The sequence below is a fragment of the Puccinia triticina genome, chromosome 7A (assembly GCF_026914185.1).
Source record: "Puccinia triticina chromosome 7A, complete sequence".
Taxonomy (NCBI): Eukaryota; Fungi; Basidiomycota; class Pucciniomycetes; order Pucciniales; family Pucciniaceae; genus Puccinia; species Puccinia triticina.
Genome location: NC_070564.1, coordinates 7,004,273 through 7,025,252, shown reverse-complemented (window position 1 = coordinate 7,025,252; position 20,980 = coordinate 7,004,273). Strand labels below are relative to the sequence as shown.

The 20,980-nt window shown below is 47.6% G+C and overlaps 2 protein-coding genes across 2 annotated transcripts; one reads left to right on the top strand and one right to left on the bottom strand.

Annotated features, from left to right (window-relative positions):
* Window positions 1-4,436: 4,436 nt before the first annotated feature.
* On the bottom strand, window positions 4,437-6,919 carry PtA15_7A779 (uncharacterized protein; the record flags this gene model as incomplete). The annotated part of the gene is made up of 8 exons (XM_053171421.1): window positions 4,437-4,565; window positions 4,636-4,932; window positions 4,997-5,450; window positions 5,524-5,836; window positions 5,904-6,230; window positions 6,306-6,467; window positions 6,542-6,790; window positions 6,892-6,919. 8 exons carry the CDS (start codon window positions 6,917-6,919, stop codon window positions 4,437-4,439), a joined length of 1,959 nt encoding a protein of 652 aa, XP_053022605.1.
* Window positions 6,920-7,345: 426 nt separating this feature from the next.
* On the top strand, window positions 7,346-9,263 carry PtA15_7A778 (uncharacterized protein; the record flags this gene model as incomplete). The annotated part of the gene is made up of 7 exons (XM_053171420.1): window positions 7,346-7,654; window positions 7,762-7,848; window positions 7,967-8,146; window positions 8,289-8,407; window positions 8,492-8,678; window positions 8,776-8,925; window positions 9,024-9,263. The coding sequence occupies 7 exons, from the start codon at window positions 7,346-7,348 to the stop codon at window positions 9,261-9,263; spliced, it is 1,272 nt and encodes a 423-aa protein (XP_053022604.1).
* Between the last annotated feature and the right edge of the window lie 11,717 nt (window positions 9,264-20,980).

Here is a 20,980-nt window from a genome sequence, read left to right as displayed (position 1 = left end):
TCAATTTGCCAACTTTCATCCGGACAACATCCCAGATGTTCACGATTTCATGGTGATTCAAGCTGGACTATGTTGGCATTGCCGCTCCCCGGACCACATGCTTCGCGACTGCCCTTCCCGTCCGAGACCAAACAATCGAACCGCCAGACAAGCAACGGCCTTCCGGGAACCAAGACCAACACCTGCAAACAACTATCCTCCAGGTTTTCAGTCTTTCTACCCGATCATCACTCCACCCGGTTTCAACGGCGTCTACCCGCAACACAACAACACAGTCCACCTGAACAACGGATACCAACGCTTCCAATCAATCAGGAATCAACCTCCTGCCTCTCGCCCTGCAGACTATTACCGCCCCAGCCAACGGACCAACCCTGCTTCAACCTACCACGGTTCTCAACGGCCTCGCCCTTCTGCAAATGAGGCGACCATGGAACCTCCGGAGGACAACTCCACTGCGTCCTCCGCAAGGATGGTCGAACTCGGCGACGTAGCAGATGGCTACGGCAATGTCCACTTCGGACATGTGATGGCGGGAGGATCAGATGATGTGCCCATTGTTGATTCAGGTGCGTCCCACCACTTGTGCGGTGATTTTCAACTCTTGTCTAATTTCCGTTTGTTTTGCAACCCTATTCCCCTCAAAGTCGCTACCTCCGGCAATCCCACTTTCATTACGGGCAAAGGTGACCTCACGTTCAGAGGACTTGACAACCAAAACATGACGATCCACGGAGTGTTATATTGTGAGATCGCACGCTCCACTCTGATTTCACTAGCTGCTTTGAGGAAAGCTGACGCATACTTTGCGTACGATATCGCTCAGGACTGCTACAAAATCTATTCCAAAAACCACGTTCTTGTTTTCAATTGTCCTTTTGTACCCAGTCAGAACCAATGGGTATTTCCTAAACCAATTCGCTGCTCTCCTTCCCCGTCCTTGTCTGATATGCCACCGTCCCCTATGTCCAAAAGAAATGTCATGCAATTATGCAAACCTTCTTTCTGTCCAGTATCAACTGAGACGTGTGTGAAAATGAGACGAGAAGTTTTCGTGACCCCGCTTGATGTTGAGCCCGAAAAAGACAAAATCGTATCTACTGACAGTCTCAGCTCAGACGAGAAAGTCCTTCTTTATTATCACAGACTATTTGGACACGTCGGTTTGCGGAGAGTCCGACAAACTTTGCTCTGGCCTGCCAATATGGATCCCTAAAGGCGACATCAAATGCGACGTCTGCGCCAGGAGCAAAAGTCTCAACAGGAACAGGCTGATAAGTAGCGACAGAGATATAACAAAGCTAGGGGTTGTCACTGCTGACATAATAGGACCTTTTGAGGTAGAGACGTTCAACAAGGGAAAGTTCCTACTAACAATTCGTGATCTAGCTACAGGATTCAGTGAAGCCAAAGTCCTGGTTGAAAAGGAGCAAGCAGGAGCACTGTTGATGGAGACGATCGCCAGGTGGGAACGACAGACCTTGGAAAAAGTCAAGATTGTGCGAACAGATAATGGGGGCGAGTTTTCCAGCACGGTTCTTGCTGACTTCCTCAAGCAACGGGGCATCAAGGCGGAAAGGGCCCTGCCTTATCATCACTATCAAAACGGTGTGATTGAACGTTTTAATAGAACGGTAGCCGACATGGGAAGGACTATCCTCATTGATAGCGGTATGGGCAAACCCTTCTGGGGTTTCACTTTCATCTGGGCTTGTGACACGCTGAATCTAATTCCTAACAAAAGAAGTGGTGCACTAACACCTTTTGAGGCTTTCTACGGTTTTAGACCATCATGCGACAGGTCAAAAGTCTTCGGCGAAAAAGGTTTTCTCCATGTTCCCTCTGAGAAGAGAAAAAAGCTGGATGAGCGCGCGCTGGAAGGCCGGGTTGTTGCGCATTGCGATGACTCAAAAGGCTGGGTGTTTTTAATCAATGGGACGAACCAGCTAATCGCGTCTGGTTTGGTGGAATGGGAGAATCGTGCGCTGAAGATTCTACATGGACCAAAGCCTCCTTCCAGGTCGATTCTGGATCAAACCACCAAACCGCCTGCAAAGACAACAGCAAATACGGAAGCACAGTCCCCATCAAAAGTTATCTTGCCGTCACCACCTGTGATTCCCCGTGTACAAAACAAATCTGACGTCTCTTACATAGTGAATCTAATGGAACTGGGGAACTTCACTGATGATCTAGTTTTTGAAAAACAGGAACTGATGGTAGATCAATTGTTGTTGGAGTGCACATTCTTCGCAACAAATGTGCCGAAAACTTTCAAACAAGCAAAGCAATCACCTGAGTGGATCCCCTGGAAAGCCGCCATCAATGAAGAACTCCAGAACCTGAATGTCATGAAAGTCTGGTCCGTCAAAGTTGTGCCGGCTGGGCGGAAACCACTGAAGGGCCGATGGGTGTTTGCCGAAAAGACAGATGAAAATGGAGTAACCATCAGATATAAAGCGCGGTATGTAGCAAAAGGTTTCACACAAGTCATTGGTTTTGACTATCTAGCTACCTTCGCGCCCACTGCCACTTTTGTCTCCATGCGTCTGATACTAACACTGGCAGCCAAGTTCAATTGGAAAGTCTATTCTTTCGACTTTGTTGCAGCTTACCTGAACGCGCCAATCGATGAAGAGGTCTATGTGGAAGCACCTGAAGGCATGGACGTAAAGCCTGGAGAAGCTCTTTTGTTACACAAGACACTCTACGGTACAAAACAAGCAGCACGCTGCTGGTGGTTACACCTGCGTGGGGTGCTGAAGGAGCTAGGTTTCGAAGCCAGTCAGTATGATAATAGCCTGTATACCATCAAACATAGCGAACAACATGGAATCATATGGATACACGTGGATGATGGCATCGTCACTGGCTCATCCAACGAGTTACTACAGAGGCTTGAGACTGGTTTGAAAGGCCTTCTAAAAATCAAATGGACTAACGGACTCGAATCAATTGTAGGACTCAAGATCAAACGCTGTAAACAGGGTTTTCAACTACGACAGCCAAAGCTCATACAATCTATTCTTAAGTCTCATTGGGACAGAGTTTTCGTGTCAAAGACTCCCCTACCCCCCTCCCTTGAACTAGTCACTGACCCTGATGGCGACCCCTCCAAGTCTACTGATTTCCTCTCGATTATAGGGGGTATCAACTACCTAGCGGTGGGAAGTCGACCAGATCTGGCGCATGCAGTTAACCTCCTTGCACGTTTCTCTGCAAGCCCAGGAGTAAATCACTGGAAAGGTGTTCGACACCTGATCGCCTATGTTGCTGACTCTCAAGATCTTTACCTTAATCTCTTTCCAGACTCCTTGCCGAAACCGCTGAAGTGTTTCTGTGACGCTTTGTGGGGCGGGGAGTTTGCCAAATCGACTTACGGGATCTTGGTTACATTTTTTGGTTGCCCCGTACTATGGACTTCTCGCCGTTTTGCCACTGTTGCGGCATCAACTTGCCAAGCCGAGTATATGGCCCTAGGTATAGGAACAAGGCAAGTACTCTGGGTTCGACATCTACTTACGGATGTTCTGAAACAAAGTTTTACAGGCCTCATGCATTGCGACAATCAATCTGCAATCAGAGTTTCCGTAGATGATTCCGCAAATAAACGGGTAAGGCACGTTGACAGAGAGTTTTACCTCACCAACCAGGCGTTACATGAGAAGAAGACAGAACTAATATGGGTACCAACCAAAGACCAGTTAGCTGATGTTTTTACCAAAGTGCTAAGCAGGGACCTTTTCGAACAATTCAGGACGAAGATCATGGCCAGTTCCTAGGCGAGGGGGGGAGTGTTGTAACCCAGGACTGGGTTACGCTAGGGTCTTGCCTAGGCCCCTTTTCCATTCATGTATATAAACTAGTTCCCTGTTTACATACATGAAATATCACTTTGTGACCTTGTTCTTCCGCATCTCCTGAGCCTGAGTTCCATCAGGGACTTGTGTTAAGTTAGGTGCTAAGCCGAGTTCGGAGACGCTTCGCGCCTCCTCGGAGAGGTTTCGTTAAGCTCGGTATGAGGTGTCCTCTCTCTTCTAGGGGGTTTTTACCCCAGTTGCTTTTCATATTGGGAATACCAGGCCATTCGCCAGTTTCCCTCATCTTCATATCCGCCCATGTCCCCAGGTTTCAGAACCTCGGGCCTCAGATGTCTGGTGTGATCCGCGATGCCTTACCAGATAGCCCGGATTATCTACCGGAAATCCCCCGGAGAATTGTTCAAGACATGGTTTTGGGTAGATGCATTTAACTGAGAATAGGTCTGGATTTTAGGCGTAAAGGGGAAGAAAGAAACTAATTAAACATTGGCAATCGTTTAGTCGAACTCATGAAGTGAAAGACACGGTTTTTTGGGTAGATGCATATAACTCAGACTAGATCTGGGTTTTAGGGGTAAGGGGGAAGAAAGAAACTAATTAAACATTGGCAGTCGTTTAGTCGACCTCTTCAACAGAGGGTTCGTCGGCTCCAGGTCCGGGTGCGCCTGCACCAGGGAAACCGCCAGGTCCACCGGGCATGCCACCTCCTGGCATGCCACCACCAGCAGCGCCGTACACCTTCATCTGCGATTCAGGAACGGATCGGCATGTTAGCTCAGAGAATTCACCGATGGGAAGATGGGGAGAAGCTTACCATGATGGGGTTGGCAACAGCTTCCAGGGCTTTTTGTCGCTCGTCGTACTCTTCCTTGGAGGCTTCCTGGGAAGCATCGAGCCAGCTGATGGTCTCGTTGATTTCCTTCTCCAGTTTGGCCTTGTCATCGGCGTCCAGCTTGTCCTTGAGGTCACCCTCGATGGAATTTCGGAGGTTGTATGAGTAGGACTCCAGTCCGTTCTTGGAAGTGATCCGGGCAGCAACGGCCTCATCTTCGGCCTTGTACTTCTCGGCATCGTTGACCATTCGGTCAATGTCTTCCTTGGATAGTCGTCCCTGATGAAGAAAAGGGCAGGGTTAGTGCACGAATGGACGAAAGGACATGAAAAGACAGTCTTACCTTGTCGTTAGTGATAGTGATCTTGTTAGACTTTCCAGTGGTCTTGTCGGCGGCGGAGACATTCAAGATACCATTGGCATCGACATCGAATGTGACCTCGATCTGGGGTACACCACGGGGGGCTGGGGGAATGCCGGAGAGCTCGAATTTGCCCAACAAGTTGTTGTCCTTTGTCCGGGCACGTTCTCCTTCGTAGACTTGAATCAAGACACCAGGCTGGTTGTCGGCGTAGGTCGAGAAGATCTCGCCCTTCTTGGTGGGAACAGTGGTGTTTCGCTTGATGAGAGGGGTGAAGACACCACCGGCAGTTTCGATACCCATGGAGAGAGGTGCGACGTCAAGAAGGAGAAGATCTTGTGTCTTCTCGGAAGTGTCGCCAGACAAGATGGCAGCCTGGACAGCCGCACCGTAAGCAACAGCTTCATCGGGGTTGATGGACTTATTGGGCTCTTTGCTGGAAACGAAAAAAGGGGGAGGATGGTCAAAACGAGCAAAAAGAGGCGGCAAGATTCAAGCGAGACGCTTACCCGTTGAAAAAGTCGGAGACCAATTTGATAACACGGGGGATACGGGTGGAGCCACCAACGAGAACAATCTCGTGGACGTTGGCCTTGTCGATCTTGGAATCCCGAAGGACCTTTTCGACGGGTTCCATGGTTTTTCGGAAAAGGTCTTGGCAGAGCTCTTCGAAACGAGCACGGGTCAAGGAGGTGTAGAAGTCGATACCTTCGAAGAGAGAGTCGATCTCAATGGATGTCTGGGCCGCAGACGATAGAGTCCGTTTGGCACGCTCGCAAGCAGTACGTAGACGACGAACAGCACGAGCATTGCCTGAGAGGTCTGTAGACGAAGGCAGGATGTTAGCGAGTTGGACTGCCTCTGTAGAGAGTGAAAATGAGCTGCTAACCTTTCTTGTTTTTGCGCTTGAATTCGGAGACGAAGTGGTTGACAAGACGGTTGTCAAAGTCTTCTCCACCCAGATGGGTGTCACCAGCGGTGGCCTTGACTTCGAAGATACCCTCTTCGATAGTCAACAGAGAGACATCGAAAGTACCACCTCCGAGATCGAAGATCAGAACGTTTCGCTCCCCAGTGGTCTTCTTGTCGAGCCCATAGGCGATAGCAGCGGCGGTGGGCTCGTTGATGATCCGAAGCACATTGAGGCCGGCGATTAGTCCAGCGTCCTTAGTTGCCTGTCGCTGAGAGTCGTTGAAGTAGGCAGGAACAGTGACGACTGATGGGGGCAAAGAAGTTAGGGTTAGATACGGTGCCAAAGGTCCAGATTGGGGAAGAGGGGAACACTACTTACCAGCATTTGTGACGGTAGTGCCCAGGTAAGCCTCGGCGGTTTCCTTCATCTTCAGGAGAACCATGGATGAGATTTCTTCAGGGGTGAATTCCTTCTGTTCGCCCCGGTATTCGACAGTGATGACTGGCTTGCCGCCCTTGGGGACGACCTTGAATGGCCAGTCTATAACGGAGGAAGACAGAGATGAGTCAATGCCATTCTGCTGTGATCGACGTGTGAAGGCGAGGAATACTTACGCTCCATGTCGGATTGGACCTCGGCATCCTCAAATTTTCGTCCTATCAGACGCTTGGCATCAAAGACGGTATGGTGGGGGTTCATGGCAACTTGGTTCTTGGCGGCATCACCGATAAGACGTTCAGAGTCGGTGAAGGCGACGTAGGAGGGAGTGGTTCGGTTTCCTTGGTCGTTGGCAATGATCTCGACCCGGTCATTTTGCCATACACCGACGCAAGAGTAGGTGGTGCCAAGGTCAATACCGACGGCTGGGAAATTACAAGCACGGGCTCAGTAAGAAAAGGGATAGTTCTGGGGCAGGAATGGGGGCAGGATAAGGCCACTCGGCAGAAGAGAGACATGGACAAACCTTTTCCGTTGCTGTTGTTGTTGGACATGTTTACTTAGGGCTTGATATCAGGGGTTGTTTGGGGGATGTGGTATGTGTTCTGCGGAAGTTGATGGTGGATGGGAGGGGGGGGTGGTGGCTTGAGAGAGGAGGCTTTTTAAGTTGGCTGGGTTGCACCAGCGGGTGAAGGTGCCATTTCCTTCCATTGCCATCCATCGCAGGCTGCCGTGCGGAGGGAGGACCACAATCGGGCCCACGAGCGTGCAGCGGGCGCTGGGGGAATGTTCTCGAGCGATGGAGAACATTCCAGCACAGGCCAGAGGGGATGTCACAGCAGATTGCCGGCTCGCGCGCGCGAGGTTGCGCTCGAGCATCCCAGACAGCTCGAGCGGATTCCACAAGATGTCAGCAGATGTGACAGCCTTCAGGCAGCCCTTGTGGCCGACAGGTTCACAGCCGCCATCATCGCGCGCAGATGCCGCTTCGGGCCGGGCTTCGGGGGCCTGAACAGGCCATTGCGGGCGGACTTGACCATGGGCCGGGGACTCCTTCGGGGCGCCCATTCCTATCTGACACGGCCATCTCTTCAGACTTGGACAGCTCCGACGGCCGATGGCAGTACACCCGAGTCCAAGTTGCAATCATGGAAGCAGCCGAGCTGGCGAACCTGCGGATTCAGCAGAGCTATACCAAGGAACGGAAAATCGGTGAAGGTACTTATGCCAGCGTCTACGAAGGTCATCAGAAAAAATCCAACAGAAAAGTGGCTATCAAGAAGATCAAGGTTCGATTTTCTTTTGGTGTTTTCCATATCGCTGTTCCCCCGGCCCATCTACTGAACACGATGACGCGTCAAGAAAACTAAATCAAATCGTTGTCTTGATCGCACAGGCCGGTCAATTTAAAGATGGATTGGATATGTCAGCTATCAGAGAGGTTAAATTTCTACAAGAATTAAGCCATCCTAATGTTATTGGTGTCAGTGGTTCCAATCCTTGCTCTGCTTTTTCCCAGTGCAGAAAATAACCTGAATGCAAATCTTGGAGGGAACCAGATCCTAATGGACTAATCTAATCCTTGCTTCTTGCATGATCAGCTCTTGGATGTTTTCTCATCGAAATCCAACTTAAACTTGGTTCTAGAGTTCCTAGACACCGACTTGGAAGCAGTCATCAAAGATCGTGAATTGGTTTTCCAAGCTTCAGATATCAAAAGTTGGATGTTGATGACAATGCAAGGGCTGGACTTTTGCCATCAAAATTGGGTTTTACATCGGGTTGGTAATTTTTTATTTTATCTGAACTGTATATTTTTCTTTAATCATTTCAACCAGTTCATAGCCGCGTAAGACGAGTGATGTCTCCATGAGCTACTAAGTTTTACTTCGATGATTTTGAGTGACGGTTTGACTTTTTTAGGACATGAAACCTAACAACTTGTTAATTGCTTCAGATGGGACCCTCAAGATTGCCGATTTCGGTTTGGCGCGTGAGTATGCTGATCCCGGTACAAGGATGACATGTCAAGTAGTGACTCGGTCTGTTTCTCATGATAATGACACGTTTGACAACTCTGGAGTTTACTAACCAGTATGGATTTGTTCATCCTCCCTCTGCTTCAGTTGGTATCGTCCGCCGGAACTCCTGTATGGTGCTAGAGCTTACTCAACTGGAGTAGATATATGGGCAGTAGGCTGTATATTTGCAGAGTTGATGTTAAGGACTCCTTACTTGGCGGGGGAAAACGATTTTGATCAATTAAGTACAATCTTCCGAGCTCTTGGAACACCAACTGATCAAGATTGGCCGGTTTGTTCTCCTCGTCTCCTTCTTCTCTTTGGGTTTTCCACAGCGTCGTTGGTTTCCTGCCGTCTGAATCTCTTCTATATTTTTTTTTTCTAATTAGGGTCACAAACGATTAGCAGACTACGTCGAGTTTCCTAAGCAGTATAAGCAGCCACTAGATCTGCTGTTCAGTGCAGCTAATGACGATGCTATCGATTTCTTGGAATGTTGTTTAAAGTTTGACCCACGGAAGCGTATAAATTCTAGACAGGTGTGTACACTGAAAAACACAATTGCCAAACACACTAAATTCAATGAGTCATAGCTGATAAGTTCCGGAGTATCTTTCCGGATGATTGCGACTCATAGGCTTTACGGCATCAATACTTCAATTCAACTCCATATCCAACTAAACCGCAGAACCTACCAAAACCTAAAGGTGCATTAGTTCCAAGACAGATTGCACCGCAAGACCATGGAGCGGGCGGCGGTGATAGTAAGAATGGCAATGGACCCAAAAAACGAAAGTCAGTCGTGGCGAATTCTGGCCAAGATGTCGAAATGGATGATCGCACTCGAAAAATCGCCAAGCGTTTGGATTTCAGCTGAAGGTTTTGGTTTCGAGTTCCTTGCTGTTCTACAGCTTTATCTTTTTTTGTCTCGCGTAGTTTGATGTACATTAACTTGTTAAGCGTGAACACATTCAGGAAAAATTATATATATTGATTTGTGAAGCGGGTGCACTACGGAATCTTTTCAGCTGAATAACCTGACCTGTCAGTACGGTAGTCAAAAGATAAGCTGGATAGGTAGAAAGGTGTTGGATGGAGAGCTCAAGGAATCGATAGATTTCACATCATAGAGAGGAAAATGACTATGTCACAACATCCCCCCCCTCGACAAGACACCAGTAAACAGAAAACATAGAAAGCAAGAGATAAAAAATTAAAGGAAAGTAAACGAAGAAAAGAAAAAAAATAACAAAAGAACTTTAGGTAAAACCTTGAATAGCCGCTCCACATTTTTCGTGCAGTGTTTTCCCTAGAGCCTTAGTGAGAATGTCCGCAACTTGTTCCTTGCCGGGGATCCATTCGAGAGATGTCTTCCGTTCAAAAAGTGCTTGGTTGGTTACATAGAAATCACGTTCCACATGATGCGTCTGTTTGTTTGACGCGTCTTCACAGCCGATCTTTACGGCAGATTGATTATCGCATAGAATCCGAACTTGAAAATTCCCGCCAATGATGTCGAATAACAAATTCCGGATCCACAACGCGTGCCTGGTTGCGTGCCCCAAAGCCATATATTCTGCCTGACACGTTGAGCTGGCCACTGTGACTAATCTGCGCGAGACCCACATCACCGGCGCGCCGTATAAGCGGATGATTACGCCATATGTGGATCTGGAGCTTGGTCCACCCCAATTAGCGTCAACAAAACATTCTACCGGAGGAGTATCATCTTTCGGGTGGATTCGCAGGGAAACTTCTTTCGTGTTCGCCAAATATCCTAGAAGATGTCAAAGCCCCTTCCAGTGGAGTGTTGAAGGACGGGACGAGAAACGGGCCAGATAGTTCACGCTGAATGCTATATCTGGTCTTGTCCCAACCGCAACGTAGCTTAAACCTCCTATAGTCGAGAGGTAGCCCTTGCTATTGATGCCGTCACACAATTCATCACTATTCGCAGTGTAGCCTTCAGGAAGGGGTGTGTTGTGCGAAGTCACACCGTCCCAATGTTCTCGCAGAATTTTCTCAATCAAATTTGGTTGGGTCAATTCAAAACCGTCCGCTGTTTGTCTGATCTTGACTCCCACCATGCTTGTCAGTCCCTCAGACCATTTGATTTCAAGACTTCCTTTCAACTGATTTTCTAGGCGTTTAAGTGCTTTGTCGGAAGATCCAGTGACAATGCCGTCGTCTACATGGACCCAAATGATCGATTTGTCCTGCGCGTTGCTGAGCGTATATACACTGGAGTCGTAATAGCTTGAGACATAACCCAGGTCGGCAAGTGTCTTGCTCAGGTGCTTCCACCAGCAGCGTGCTGCTTGCTTGGTTCCGTATAAGGCGCGTTGAAGCAGGCATGCTTCTCCCAATTGCACGTCTAGGCCTTCTGGTGGTTCCACCCAGACTTCTTCATCGATGGGCGCGTTGAGATAAGCCGCCACAAAATCGAAGTTGTATATGGGCCAATTGTTCCGCGCCGCAATTGTCAGGTGGATTCTCATGGACGTAAAAGTCGCCGTGGGAGCAAAAGTATGCGCATAGTCAGTGCCTTCTTTCTGGTTAAACCCTTTCGCTACATATCTGGCCTTGAATTTGATGGTCCCATCATTATTGGTCTTCTTTGCAAAGACCCATCGTGCCCCCAGTTTGCGTCTCTGTGGGGGCAGACGCCGTACTTTCCAGACAGCTTTCCTGCATAGGTTTTTGAGTTCGGTGTCTATTGCTGCCTTCCAATGTTCTGCATCTTTGGATCTCATTGCCGCCTTGAAAGTTGTTGGGATACCATCCGAGTCATCCGTGCAATTCGCCAAGCACAAGTCGACACACTTCTCCTGTTCTTCAACTTTCTGTTCCTCGGTGAATTCATTCAATTTCAGCAAGTTTGTCACCGGCTCGGGAGTCTGGGTCGGGACCACTGTAGCGGAAGGTAGAGCATTCCGTCCGAAATCTGCCCACGCTGACGACACAAGCTTCTTCGACTGTGGAAGCCAGAAAGTCCACCCTTTTGATTCTTCAAGGTGGCCAACAACAATCCCTTCGACTGCCTGGTCGTCTAGCTTCTTCCTCTTCTCGGGTGCCACAAGAACGTACGCGCGTAAACCAAAAACCCGTGTTCGGTCCAGCTGTGGTTTCACCCCGTAAAAGCATTCGTAAGGTGTTTTCTCTTTTGTAACCCTGTTTGGTATCCAATTGAGAGTCCAGGCTGACCACATGAACGTGTATCCCCAAAATTCGCGTCCCAGTTCGCTGTCATACAGAATGCTGCGGCCCATGTCTGAAACAGTCCTATTGTATCTCTCAGCAGCCCCATTCTGGAAATGATGGTATGGCAGAGATCGCTCTGCCACAATACCTTTCTCGCTCAGAAAAGCGGCAAAAACCTTGGAATCGAATTCACCTCCGTTATCCGACCGTAGTATCTTCAGTTTGGACCCTGTTTGATTCTCCCATTGCTTGATGGTTTGCATCAGCATGTTCGCAGCATCGGCCTTTGTTTTGAGGATCTTCACTTCACTGTATGATGTATGTGCGTCTCGAATGGTCAACGCATACTTGCCGCCAGTCATGGTTGGCCTTTCAAACGGACCCATCAAATCAACACATACCACTGATAGCCGCTTGAGGGATCTTCCTGAGGGGCCTAACTGCGAGGTTTGGGTTGCTTTGCAAATGGAGCATACCGGGCATTTAATCGATCCCGTAGGCATGGTCTGAGGAAGACCGTAACCCAGCTGAAGCTTCACCAGGCGCCTAATTTTGCGGAGGCTCGCATGACCAAAAAGTCTATGCCAAAAAAGAAGAGTCTTCTCATCTGGCGTCAAAACTTCAGGTGTCCAGGTGAACTGGCTGTGTTCAATGTGATCAGGAGACTTGAAAATATTATTGGCATGGATATTGTAATTCAAAACTGTATTACAAGATTGATCAGAACTAGAGACTGAGGAGGCCCGGATCGGTTTTTGCAATGGCCAGGTGTTCTTGATGGGATCAAACGTGCTCCGCAATAGTACTCTGCCATCGCTAGCCATCAAATCAATCGAGTCAAAATTCCCATTGACACGAAACTGAGCATTAGACTGTTTGAATGCAGCTATCAACAGTAGAGTTGATCGAGCTTGCTCACAGTAGTAGACCCTTTTAACAGCGATGGTTGTTTTGTTCATCCCTGAAAATCTCAAAGTACCCGTACCTGTGATGAAATCGCAGGCGGTGTCAGTCGCTACTTTGACAGCGATTGGTTGAGCTAGCGGAGTGAAGTCAAACAACGCACACCTATCCCCGGTGACGTTGTCCGAAGCACCAGAATCCCAGATGACTTCTTGGCCATCGCGATTGACAGTCATCTCGCGAAGATTGAATCGGTGGCCTGAGGGTTCCGCGGATAGGTTCTCGTTTTCAAAAACAAACTCTGCCTCTTCTTCTTCTTCGGCGAACAGCTCAGGATTAATTTGTCTGGTCTCAACTGCTTTCTTGGTGGCGTTGGGATCGACTGGTTTTGAATGAGGCGTGTTGTGCTGGCGAAAGGTTGTCGGTTTGGAGGTAGTTGTCCTGGAGTCCGGCTGAATTGGTTTGATGTAGGGAACCCGATCAAAATTGTATGTGATCAAGCAGGGAGGGAAGTTTTGTTGACCCGTGGGCCTTTGGGGCATAGTCCGAAGAGGTTGATTGTTCTTTCGACTGGTCGGGCAGTTCGGAGCAAAATGACCTGATTGCTTGCAGATGTAGCAGTGCAGGGGCTTGTCCAGAGCCATCGCGGAGACGCTTGAATCTTCCTGAGGTCCTGAAACGACACCTGAAACGCTAGACTCGTTTCGGCTAGCTAGATCGACTGCTAGAGCGGATGGTTCTGATCGTCCCGATTCTTCGGCCAAACGGTGTTCAGTGCGCGCGGCTTCCCAGAAGCGACGTATGTCTCCGGCCGACGGTAGCTCAAAGTCGTGAGTCTCCATGAAAAGGCCGACTTTCCGATCAACTACTGATCCGAGGTGGTCCCGTAGATTGCCCTGGAAGATAAAGCTGACGATGGTGTCCCACGTGAGTGTGACACCTTGCTCCCTGAAGGTTCTCGCGCACTGGTCGATCGCTGTGATTGCTTCGGCCGAACTGTTATAGTTCGATAGTGATATTTGTTTGAAAATCTCCCATGTGTGGAGCTGTTTCGCGCGGTTGATGATGCGAAACTTGGACAGTAAATGTTCGTAGACTGCAGCTGAGTTTTCAAAATCAACGAGGTCGTAGGATAGGTCACTATGTACTGAAGAGTGGATAATCCCACAAGCGATGGTCTCAAAATAGGGGTCAACAATTGAATCCTTGCTCGGTGTGAAAAAAAGCTGATTATTGAATCTTTCAAAGGCCGTGAGGCGAAGAGCGTCCTCCCAGCGTCTGACATTTGATCCGTCCGGTTTGAGTATGTCTTCAGGATCCAACTTATTGATTGCCGCGTTGATGATGGCTGATTTTTTGGCTGATTCATCAAGCTCACGACGTCTTTGAGTGCGTACCTCCTCAGCTTCCCGGCGGGCTCGATCCTCTTCTCGTCGAGCTCGGTCTTCATTCAAACGGGCCTGATCCAGCTCGCGTTGGAAGCACATCTCGGCGATGAGACTGTTGAGATCGACTTGTCCCGTATGTTGCGATTGAGGTTGCGGCGCAGGATTAACGTGAGGAGGCGGTTCTGTGCGTCGCCAGTTGTTGGACGAGGATCCAATGACTAGGCCAGTCAAGCGAGGTTGGAAGGTGGTCTCCTTGGGTAAGTCGTCCGACATTTCCCGTCCTTTGCCTTTGCCGTTGTTGAGGAGAAAGGATTCGTCGCTGTCATGCCTGTTATTGTTGGACAGAGAAGGACCTTCTCCATGGGAATCAGAGGAGGGAATGCGTCCAAGTTGGCGTCGGAAGAGGTCATTTGTCAAAAGCTGCGGGCCAAGAACGCTTTTGATTGTCGGGTTCTTCGGGGTTGTGCGGTCTACAGTCCGTAGTCCTGGGATTGCGCCGAGCTTGGGTTTTGGGTACAGGCGGCCGGTCGGTAGTTTGGTATTGGACATGATGCTTGAGGTGACGAGAAGTGATCTTGCGAGTCCGGTGTTGAGAGAGTAGGACAGAATCAAGAGAAAAAGGAAAAATGGAAGTTGTCCACGGTCGGCGTAGGCGGTCCAAGGTCGAATAGAACCACAACCCAACTTGCTGGGCTACACGCAAAGTTTAAACCCAGAATGTTTCTCTTTCAGCGGCACCGTGGCTATGGGTGATCAGTCCAACGTAAATATCTGCAGGATATTCACCACGGGCTTGCTTAAAGAGTAGCAAACTAAGAATCTACCCGCGAGCGTTACCACACAAGACTAGGAATTACAAGAGAACTATTCTTCCGAGGTCGAGTTCGGTTGGATAATCAATTGAAGAGAAGAGAAAAGGATATTTTGTTATTGGTTTTATATTTATTTTTTTTATTTATTATTATTTTGTTTCGAATCTGATGTGTAGGATGTATAGAAGTCGGATAAAGAAAAAAAAGAAAGAGAGAAAAAAAAAATCAAGTGTTGAGATAAATAAGGGTTGGTGATTATTGGTGACTCGCCGGCGGACTACGATTGCTCGTCTGGAATGACTACGGTGCTTGTTTTTGATGAAACTACTAGGATAGGACTCGTCCTGATGCCGGCTACGGGTGTGGATGATGGGTAAACTTTGTTTTTTGAAAGATTTTTTGAGCTACTCCGGCGAGAGGCTCATAACCTGTTGGATGGAGAGCTCAAGGAATCGATAGATTTCACATCATAGAGAGGAAAGAGAAACTATATAGTGTATCTACAAGTCTGTGACATGTGGCGCAGTTGAGTACCATGACTATGTCACAACAAAAGGCTGGGGGCCCACATCACACTAGATTTGAGGTTAAACTGCTCCAACATGCCTGCTGTAACTTCTTGCAAGAGTAACTGGAGGATGTGAAAGGCTGGTATGAATTTGGATGGGCTACTTTGTATTGAGGCAGGCAGAGCTTTATGGGAAGAGGTAGTAAAACACACTACATTTTGGAATAGTAAAAGTTTAAAATCCACTTCCCACACAGTATAAACCTTGAATACAAATCCATTAGCCATGTCTTCCTACAACAGTTTCAAAAAAGGGGTCACATATTTTCCTTGTCCAGCCAACTTTACTGATCAAGTTGGCACTACTCTCAAACTTTCACTGTGCATCAGCAAAGCAGGATTAATACCAGAATGTTCTTTTGCACCACCAAATTCCACCTTGGTGCCCAAGAGTTTCGGCATCAGGCTTGTGCAAATTGGAATGATGTAGTCATTAAATTTAACATTTCTCACTCCACATTAGAAAATCCAAATACCAAACATTCCCTCAGATTATAATCTTGCTCCTGGATTAGTGCTAATCTAGGCTGTCAACCGTATTGATGAAGAATAAATTGATGTGTAATTATGTTGTATGCACCTAGAGCTCATGTAAGCTGTGTATGGTGCATACTCCACGGGACCTGTATCTAAGGTTTGGGCCTGTCCCAAGGATGCTTTTGTTGAAAAGTAACCCCGGGACAGCTTCAACCTGTCCTGAGGACACCCATGTCACCATTGGTCCCAAGGATGCCCTCACAAGCATCCTGAGGACCCATCTGCACCAACAGCATCCCAAGGATGCATCATTGAGCTCAGAAAAAACCATCATCAGGATACACTTTGAGAAGTTGTCCTGAGGATGATTTTGAACACCAATCCTCAGGACACTCTTCATCAAGGTGTCCCAAGGATTGCTTTGAGGGATTTGTGAAGCTACATGGATTATTTATGGCTTCACATGCAATCTGTGCATGAGAAATATCAATAGGCAGCTCAGTAAGCTCTCCCACACCACAAACCTTGCTGTTGAAGCAGCCAGTATGGTCCCCAAACCCACTTGGGCTTGCTGAACAGCCTGTGTGGTCGCCTGCTCACAGGTGTGGGGGTGTTGCTGATGTTGCCAGGGGGTAGCAGAAGGCAATTGATTGCCGGTGGGGTTGCTCGAGGTTGGTGGTTCAGCGCTGCCTGAGTCTGGGCTTGTTTTTGGTCTTGGTAGGCAGACATGCATCCTGAGGATGCAGTTTAGGAATATGGCTTTTTAGCATCCAGAAGATAACCTTAGGACACTTTTGAAAAGATTTTCCCGGTGTAGGTTGACCATTTGGATCCTGGGGATGCTTTTTTCCCTGCCACAGGAGGTGCATCCAAATGACCTCCCAACATGCATCCCCAGACAACCCATTCAGCCCATGGTGTACACCACAGGGCACATTCCTGGAAATGCACTACATCTCACAGACATCCCTGATTGAGAAGCATCCAGAAGAAAAGGTGAGGTGCACTGAGCATCACTTGGACATTTCTGGTGTGGTGATTTATATAGGCATGCGTTGTAGAATGTCCACTCGGGGATAGCGCGGGCGGGAATGCACAGAGCGGCTCAGGCAGAGTGCATTCCAGTGACATAAGCACTGAGGATGATGTCAGAAAAGGACGCTAAGAAAGCTTACGGAAAGTCACACACGGACTGGAATGCACATATTTTGGATCGGAGCGGAAAGACAGGGCTGAACTGCGGCGGACTACACATGTGGACTGGTAGCAGCGGCGCGTCAGCGGGTGAGCCACAACAGCCAAAGCGGGTGGAACTGGGGTGGAGGCAGTGGTGAGAGACTGAATGGCGGGGGCTAGACAGAGGACGGTGGGAGGTCAAGCATTGGAGATGGGCAGATTCTGGGAGAATGATGTGCAGAAAAGCGGGCAGAGCTGAAGGACTAGTGCAGGAAAGTGTCAGATGTGCGGGATTGGGTGGGAACGGTGATGTGGGTGGAGGGAAGGACAGGAAAAGGCTCAGGGGTTTCTCTTCTCTTTCCTCATCCTATAATCCTATCATCTTATGGATTACTCATTATTGTACTTACACTTGGGACGTACTAGAGTATTAGGAGAGTTATACGTGACCTTATCTTTACTTTCAAAGTTACTTGCGGAGTGCAGAGCTTTATACACTTGCGGATTATTACGCTATAGATCAGGCTCAGAGAGGAGCGCTGAAGGCTAGCGGATAGTAGCAGTGCAGAGCCAATTCACCAATAATCACACAGCCCAGACACAAATATTCTTGAAGAAGGCGGTTAGGGGACATTTCCACTGACACACCAGCTTTTATTCTCACACCGGAAGTGCCCATGTGATGCTTGGCCCTACATCTTTCAGTTGGACATCAAAAAAAGCCTTCCATTGGACACTCTAAATTTAGAGTGTTCAATGGACATCTTGAGGGTCCAAAAAAGTCAAAATCCATTGGACATCTGGCTGGAGTGTCCGGCATCCACCACAGACCACTGTCCTTTGAACACTCTCAATCAAGAGTGTATAAGGGACACCAAAAAACTCTGTCTGGAGTGTCAAAAGGACATTTGGGCACAATTTTCCAATGTCTTAGTGTAGGGTTTGTGTGCTTGTGGGCCCCTGTTATCTTTGTGATGATGTAGCTGGTAGGTACTCTGTCCCCCTATTCCCTACCCTCCCTTGACTCTGAGGCCCTGTGTTTGACTTTTGGGCTGCACGATCACCACTCTCCTCTCCAATACTCCAACCCCTCCTTCTCCCATCCATCTACACCAGGACCCCACCCCTTCCAAGTTCCAGGGTGCTGCTGCTAGTGCATCAGCTTTTCAAGCTGGCCTGAAATTTTGGCAATCCAAGGATTTTTGCATATATCAAATGGACACCTGCATACCATCTAGTGAACACTTGGAGACCATCCACCAGATGCCTTCTGAGGTAACATCTCAAAATTCCACATTTTAGGTTTGTAAATTTGAATTTTGCACACAAAGGTTCAAGTTATCAGCAAGAGCCAAAGATCAGGGCTTTGTAACACTATTATATTGAATCTCAACAAAAAAAATTCCATGTTTCTTGAGTAATTTTCTTCTAATCATTGATTACACAACAGATTTTCAGTTATCTGTAATTATGGTGTTCAAAGTTGGTTTGCATAATTTTATGCATGCATAAATCATAAAATCATGAAATCTTTTTTGCAGGGGATATGACTGTCTGATTATGTAATACAAAATTTCCTCACCAAAATATTTTTATGATTTTATGATTTATGCATGCATAAAATTATGCAAACCAACTTCGAACACCATAAATATAAAAATGTGATATTTTTGGCACAAATTGAAGATAATAGTGTTACAAAGCCCTGATGTTTAAATCTTGCTGATAACTTGAACCTTTGTGTGCAAAATTCAAAATTACAAACCAAAAATGCGGAATTTTGGATAACGTATCTGCCCACCGCATTAGGGGGATGTAGAGAATTGGGTCTATAATCAGATTAGTATTTACACCATGTTTTGTATAGATCCACTGTTAGAAGCTTGTTTTTCTTTTCTCTTTTTTTCCTCACACATACAGTCATCACTCCTCACCTCAATAGGTGATTATTCTTCATTCTTTGTGTTCTATTTCCCTCATTCCCAAGATCTCACATTGTGCTCACTGCAGTCCACTGGTGCTTCTCAGGTGATTATTCTTCCTTCTCTGTGTTCCTTGTCCCTTGCTCCTCCCAAGATCTCACATTTTGCTCACTGCAGTCCACTGGCACTTCTCAAGGAGTGTCTGCATTCAGCACTTACTCCTAGGATTACCAAGGAATAAATTCACTCTTGTGTAGTCCAAATTGTACTACCAGGAAGAGTTTACATGGTCCAATTAAATTGGACCTGATGTGGTTGCCAGGGAGGATTATTTATGCCAATCTTCCCTTAATTCACAACTGTTGCCAATGTTCTCAAGTAAAAAAATATATTACACCTGATTAAGCTGGGTTAGAACTGATTAAACTCTGATTACTCTGTTCCATGGGTTATGCAGGGTTATGTACACCACTGTGCTTGGAAACCTGTGGAAACTTGTGGAAACATCTGAACAGTCAAACACCCTAGAACACCCTGCAGTAAGGTAGTAACACAGAGCCCCCTCTTCCTCTACCCTGGCCAGCTGGCCAGTTGAAGAAAAGAAATAAAAAAAGACAACAGCTAACCCCCCTTCCCATTGGCATAGCCATAAGGAAAAAAGTAGATTTTTGGAGAGTACCCTTAGCCAAAAAAAAGCACCTTCATACATATTTGGTGAGTACCCTTAGCCAAGAAGAGGCCATTCATACATGTTTGGTGAGCACCCTTTTGGGTTTTGGCCCAAAAATTCATACTCTTTGGTGACCCACCTCCTAAAGGATTTTTCCAGGGTCTGGTATGAATCAGCCAAACAAAGCCATTCCCGGTGCCCCCCAATGTATGAAATTTGCCAAGATCTTGGAAAGTTTGTTGTTCCCCTCTTTATAGGGTTTCCAGACTCCTAACAAACATTATCTTCACTAGTCCCTCCCAAACAAGGCCAAAGGCCTTAACTAAGTCCCACCCCTGGTGAAGCCCCCCTGGTCAGTTGAGTTTCACAAGGACAGTCACAGGCTTACACAAGCCCCAGCTGTAGATGACATTTAGGGTTCTCAAAGTTGAGTGACATAAAATCATAGCATAATTACTCTTGGACTAAAGGTCAAAAAGCTGATATGGAATCTTGTGTAATGTGATCTACTATCATCCCTCTACCCCCAGCAAATTGGTCCATATCAGTTTTTCAACATTGAACTTGAACCCATAAGGCTTGAAATTTGTATGTTTTGAACTTTGAGAACCCTTCTCCCCAGGCTAGGTGAGCATTCCTTCCCTATCTACTCTTGTTGTACCTACTGAGACAACTGTCATGACATTCTCTGCTGGCTAGCCTGAAATAAAACCCGGACAGTTTGGACCTAGAACCGCTCTCAGGTTTTCAGCTCCATGTGCCCCTCTCGAGCTCATTTCCAGTGAGGGTCCACGTGACCCCTACCCCCCTCCCAAGAGAGGCCCAAGACCTTAAATAAATCCCTCCGGAGGGAGGCCAAAGGCCTTCCTCTTGTGGATTTATATTTATTATTGAAAAGGCTGTTCCTAGGACCTCTGGGTTGGCCTTTGTGATCCAGCATCAAGACGGTATCGCGAGCGAGTCGGGAAGACTTATGATAATATTGGTGCATCAAAAATTAGCCAAGAGGCAGGGCTTGCTAATTATCCAACAAAACAATGCGGGGATTTTTGTAGGTGAAGGAGCCATAGAAATATTTGTGAGAATTGGTGATCTTGCCCATTCCGCACAAGTCCCTCCGGTGGAGACGCTTCGCACCTTCGGGACTCAGTTAAGTTTGTAACAGACGGTAGGCTGCCACCAGGAAAAAAAGCGAAGCAACGTGTTTTCTCTTTTAGAGCCTAGTGGTGTCGTCTGGATCGTCGGTGCATCCTTGCTGGTGGTCAATCGAGTCGACCGATTATAACGTGGATTACCCTGAAGAGCCGACTGGAAACTATCCATAGGCCGAGCGTGGCGATTGAAGGCCCCCTAGTACCCCTAGCGGTGTTTGTTTGTCTTTGTTTCCCAAGAACTGGTCGCCGACTAGAGAGTTGGTCACGCTCGTTGGCAGGCGATTTCAGGATTCTACTTGGGCCCACCTTATGAACCGGTAACC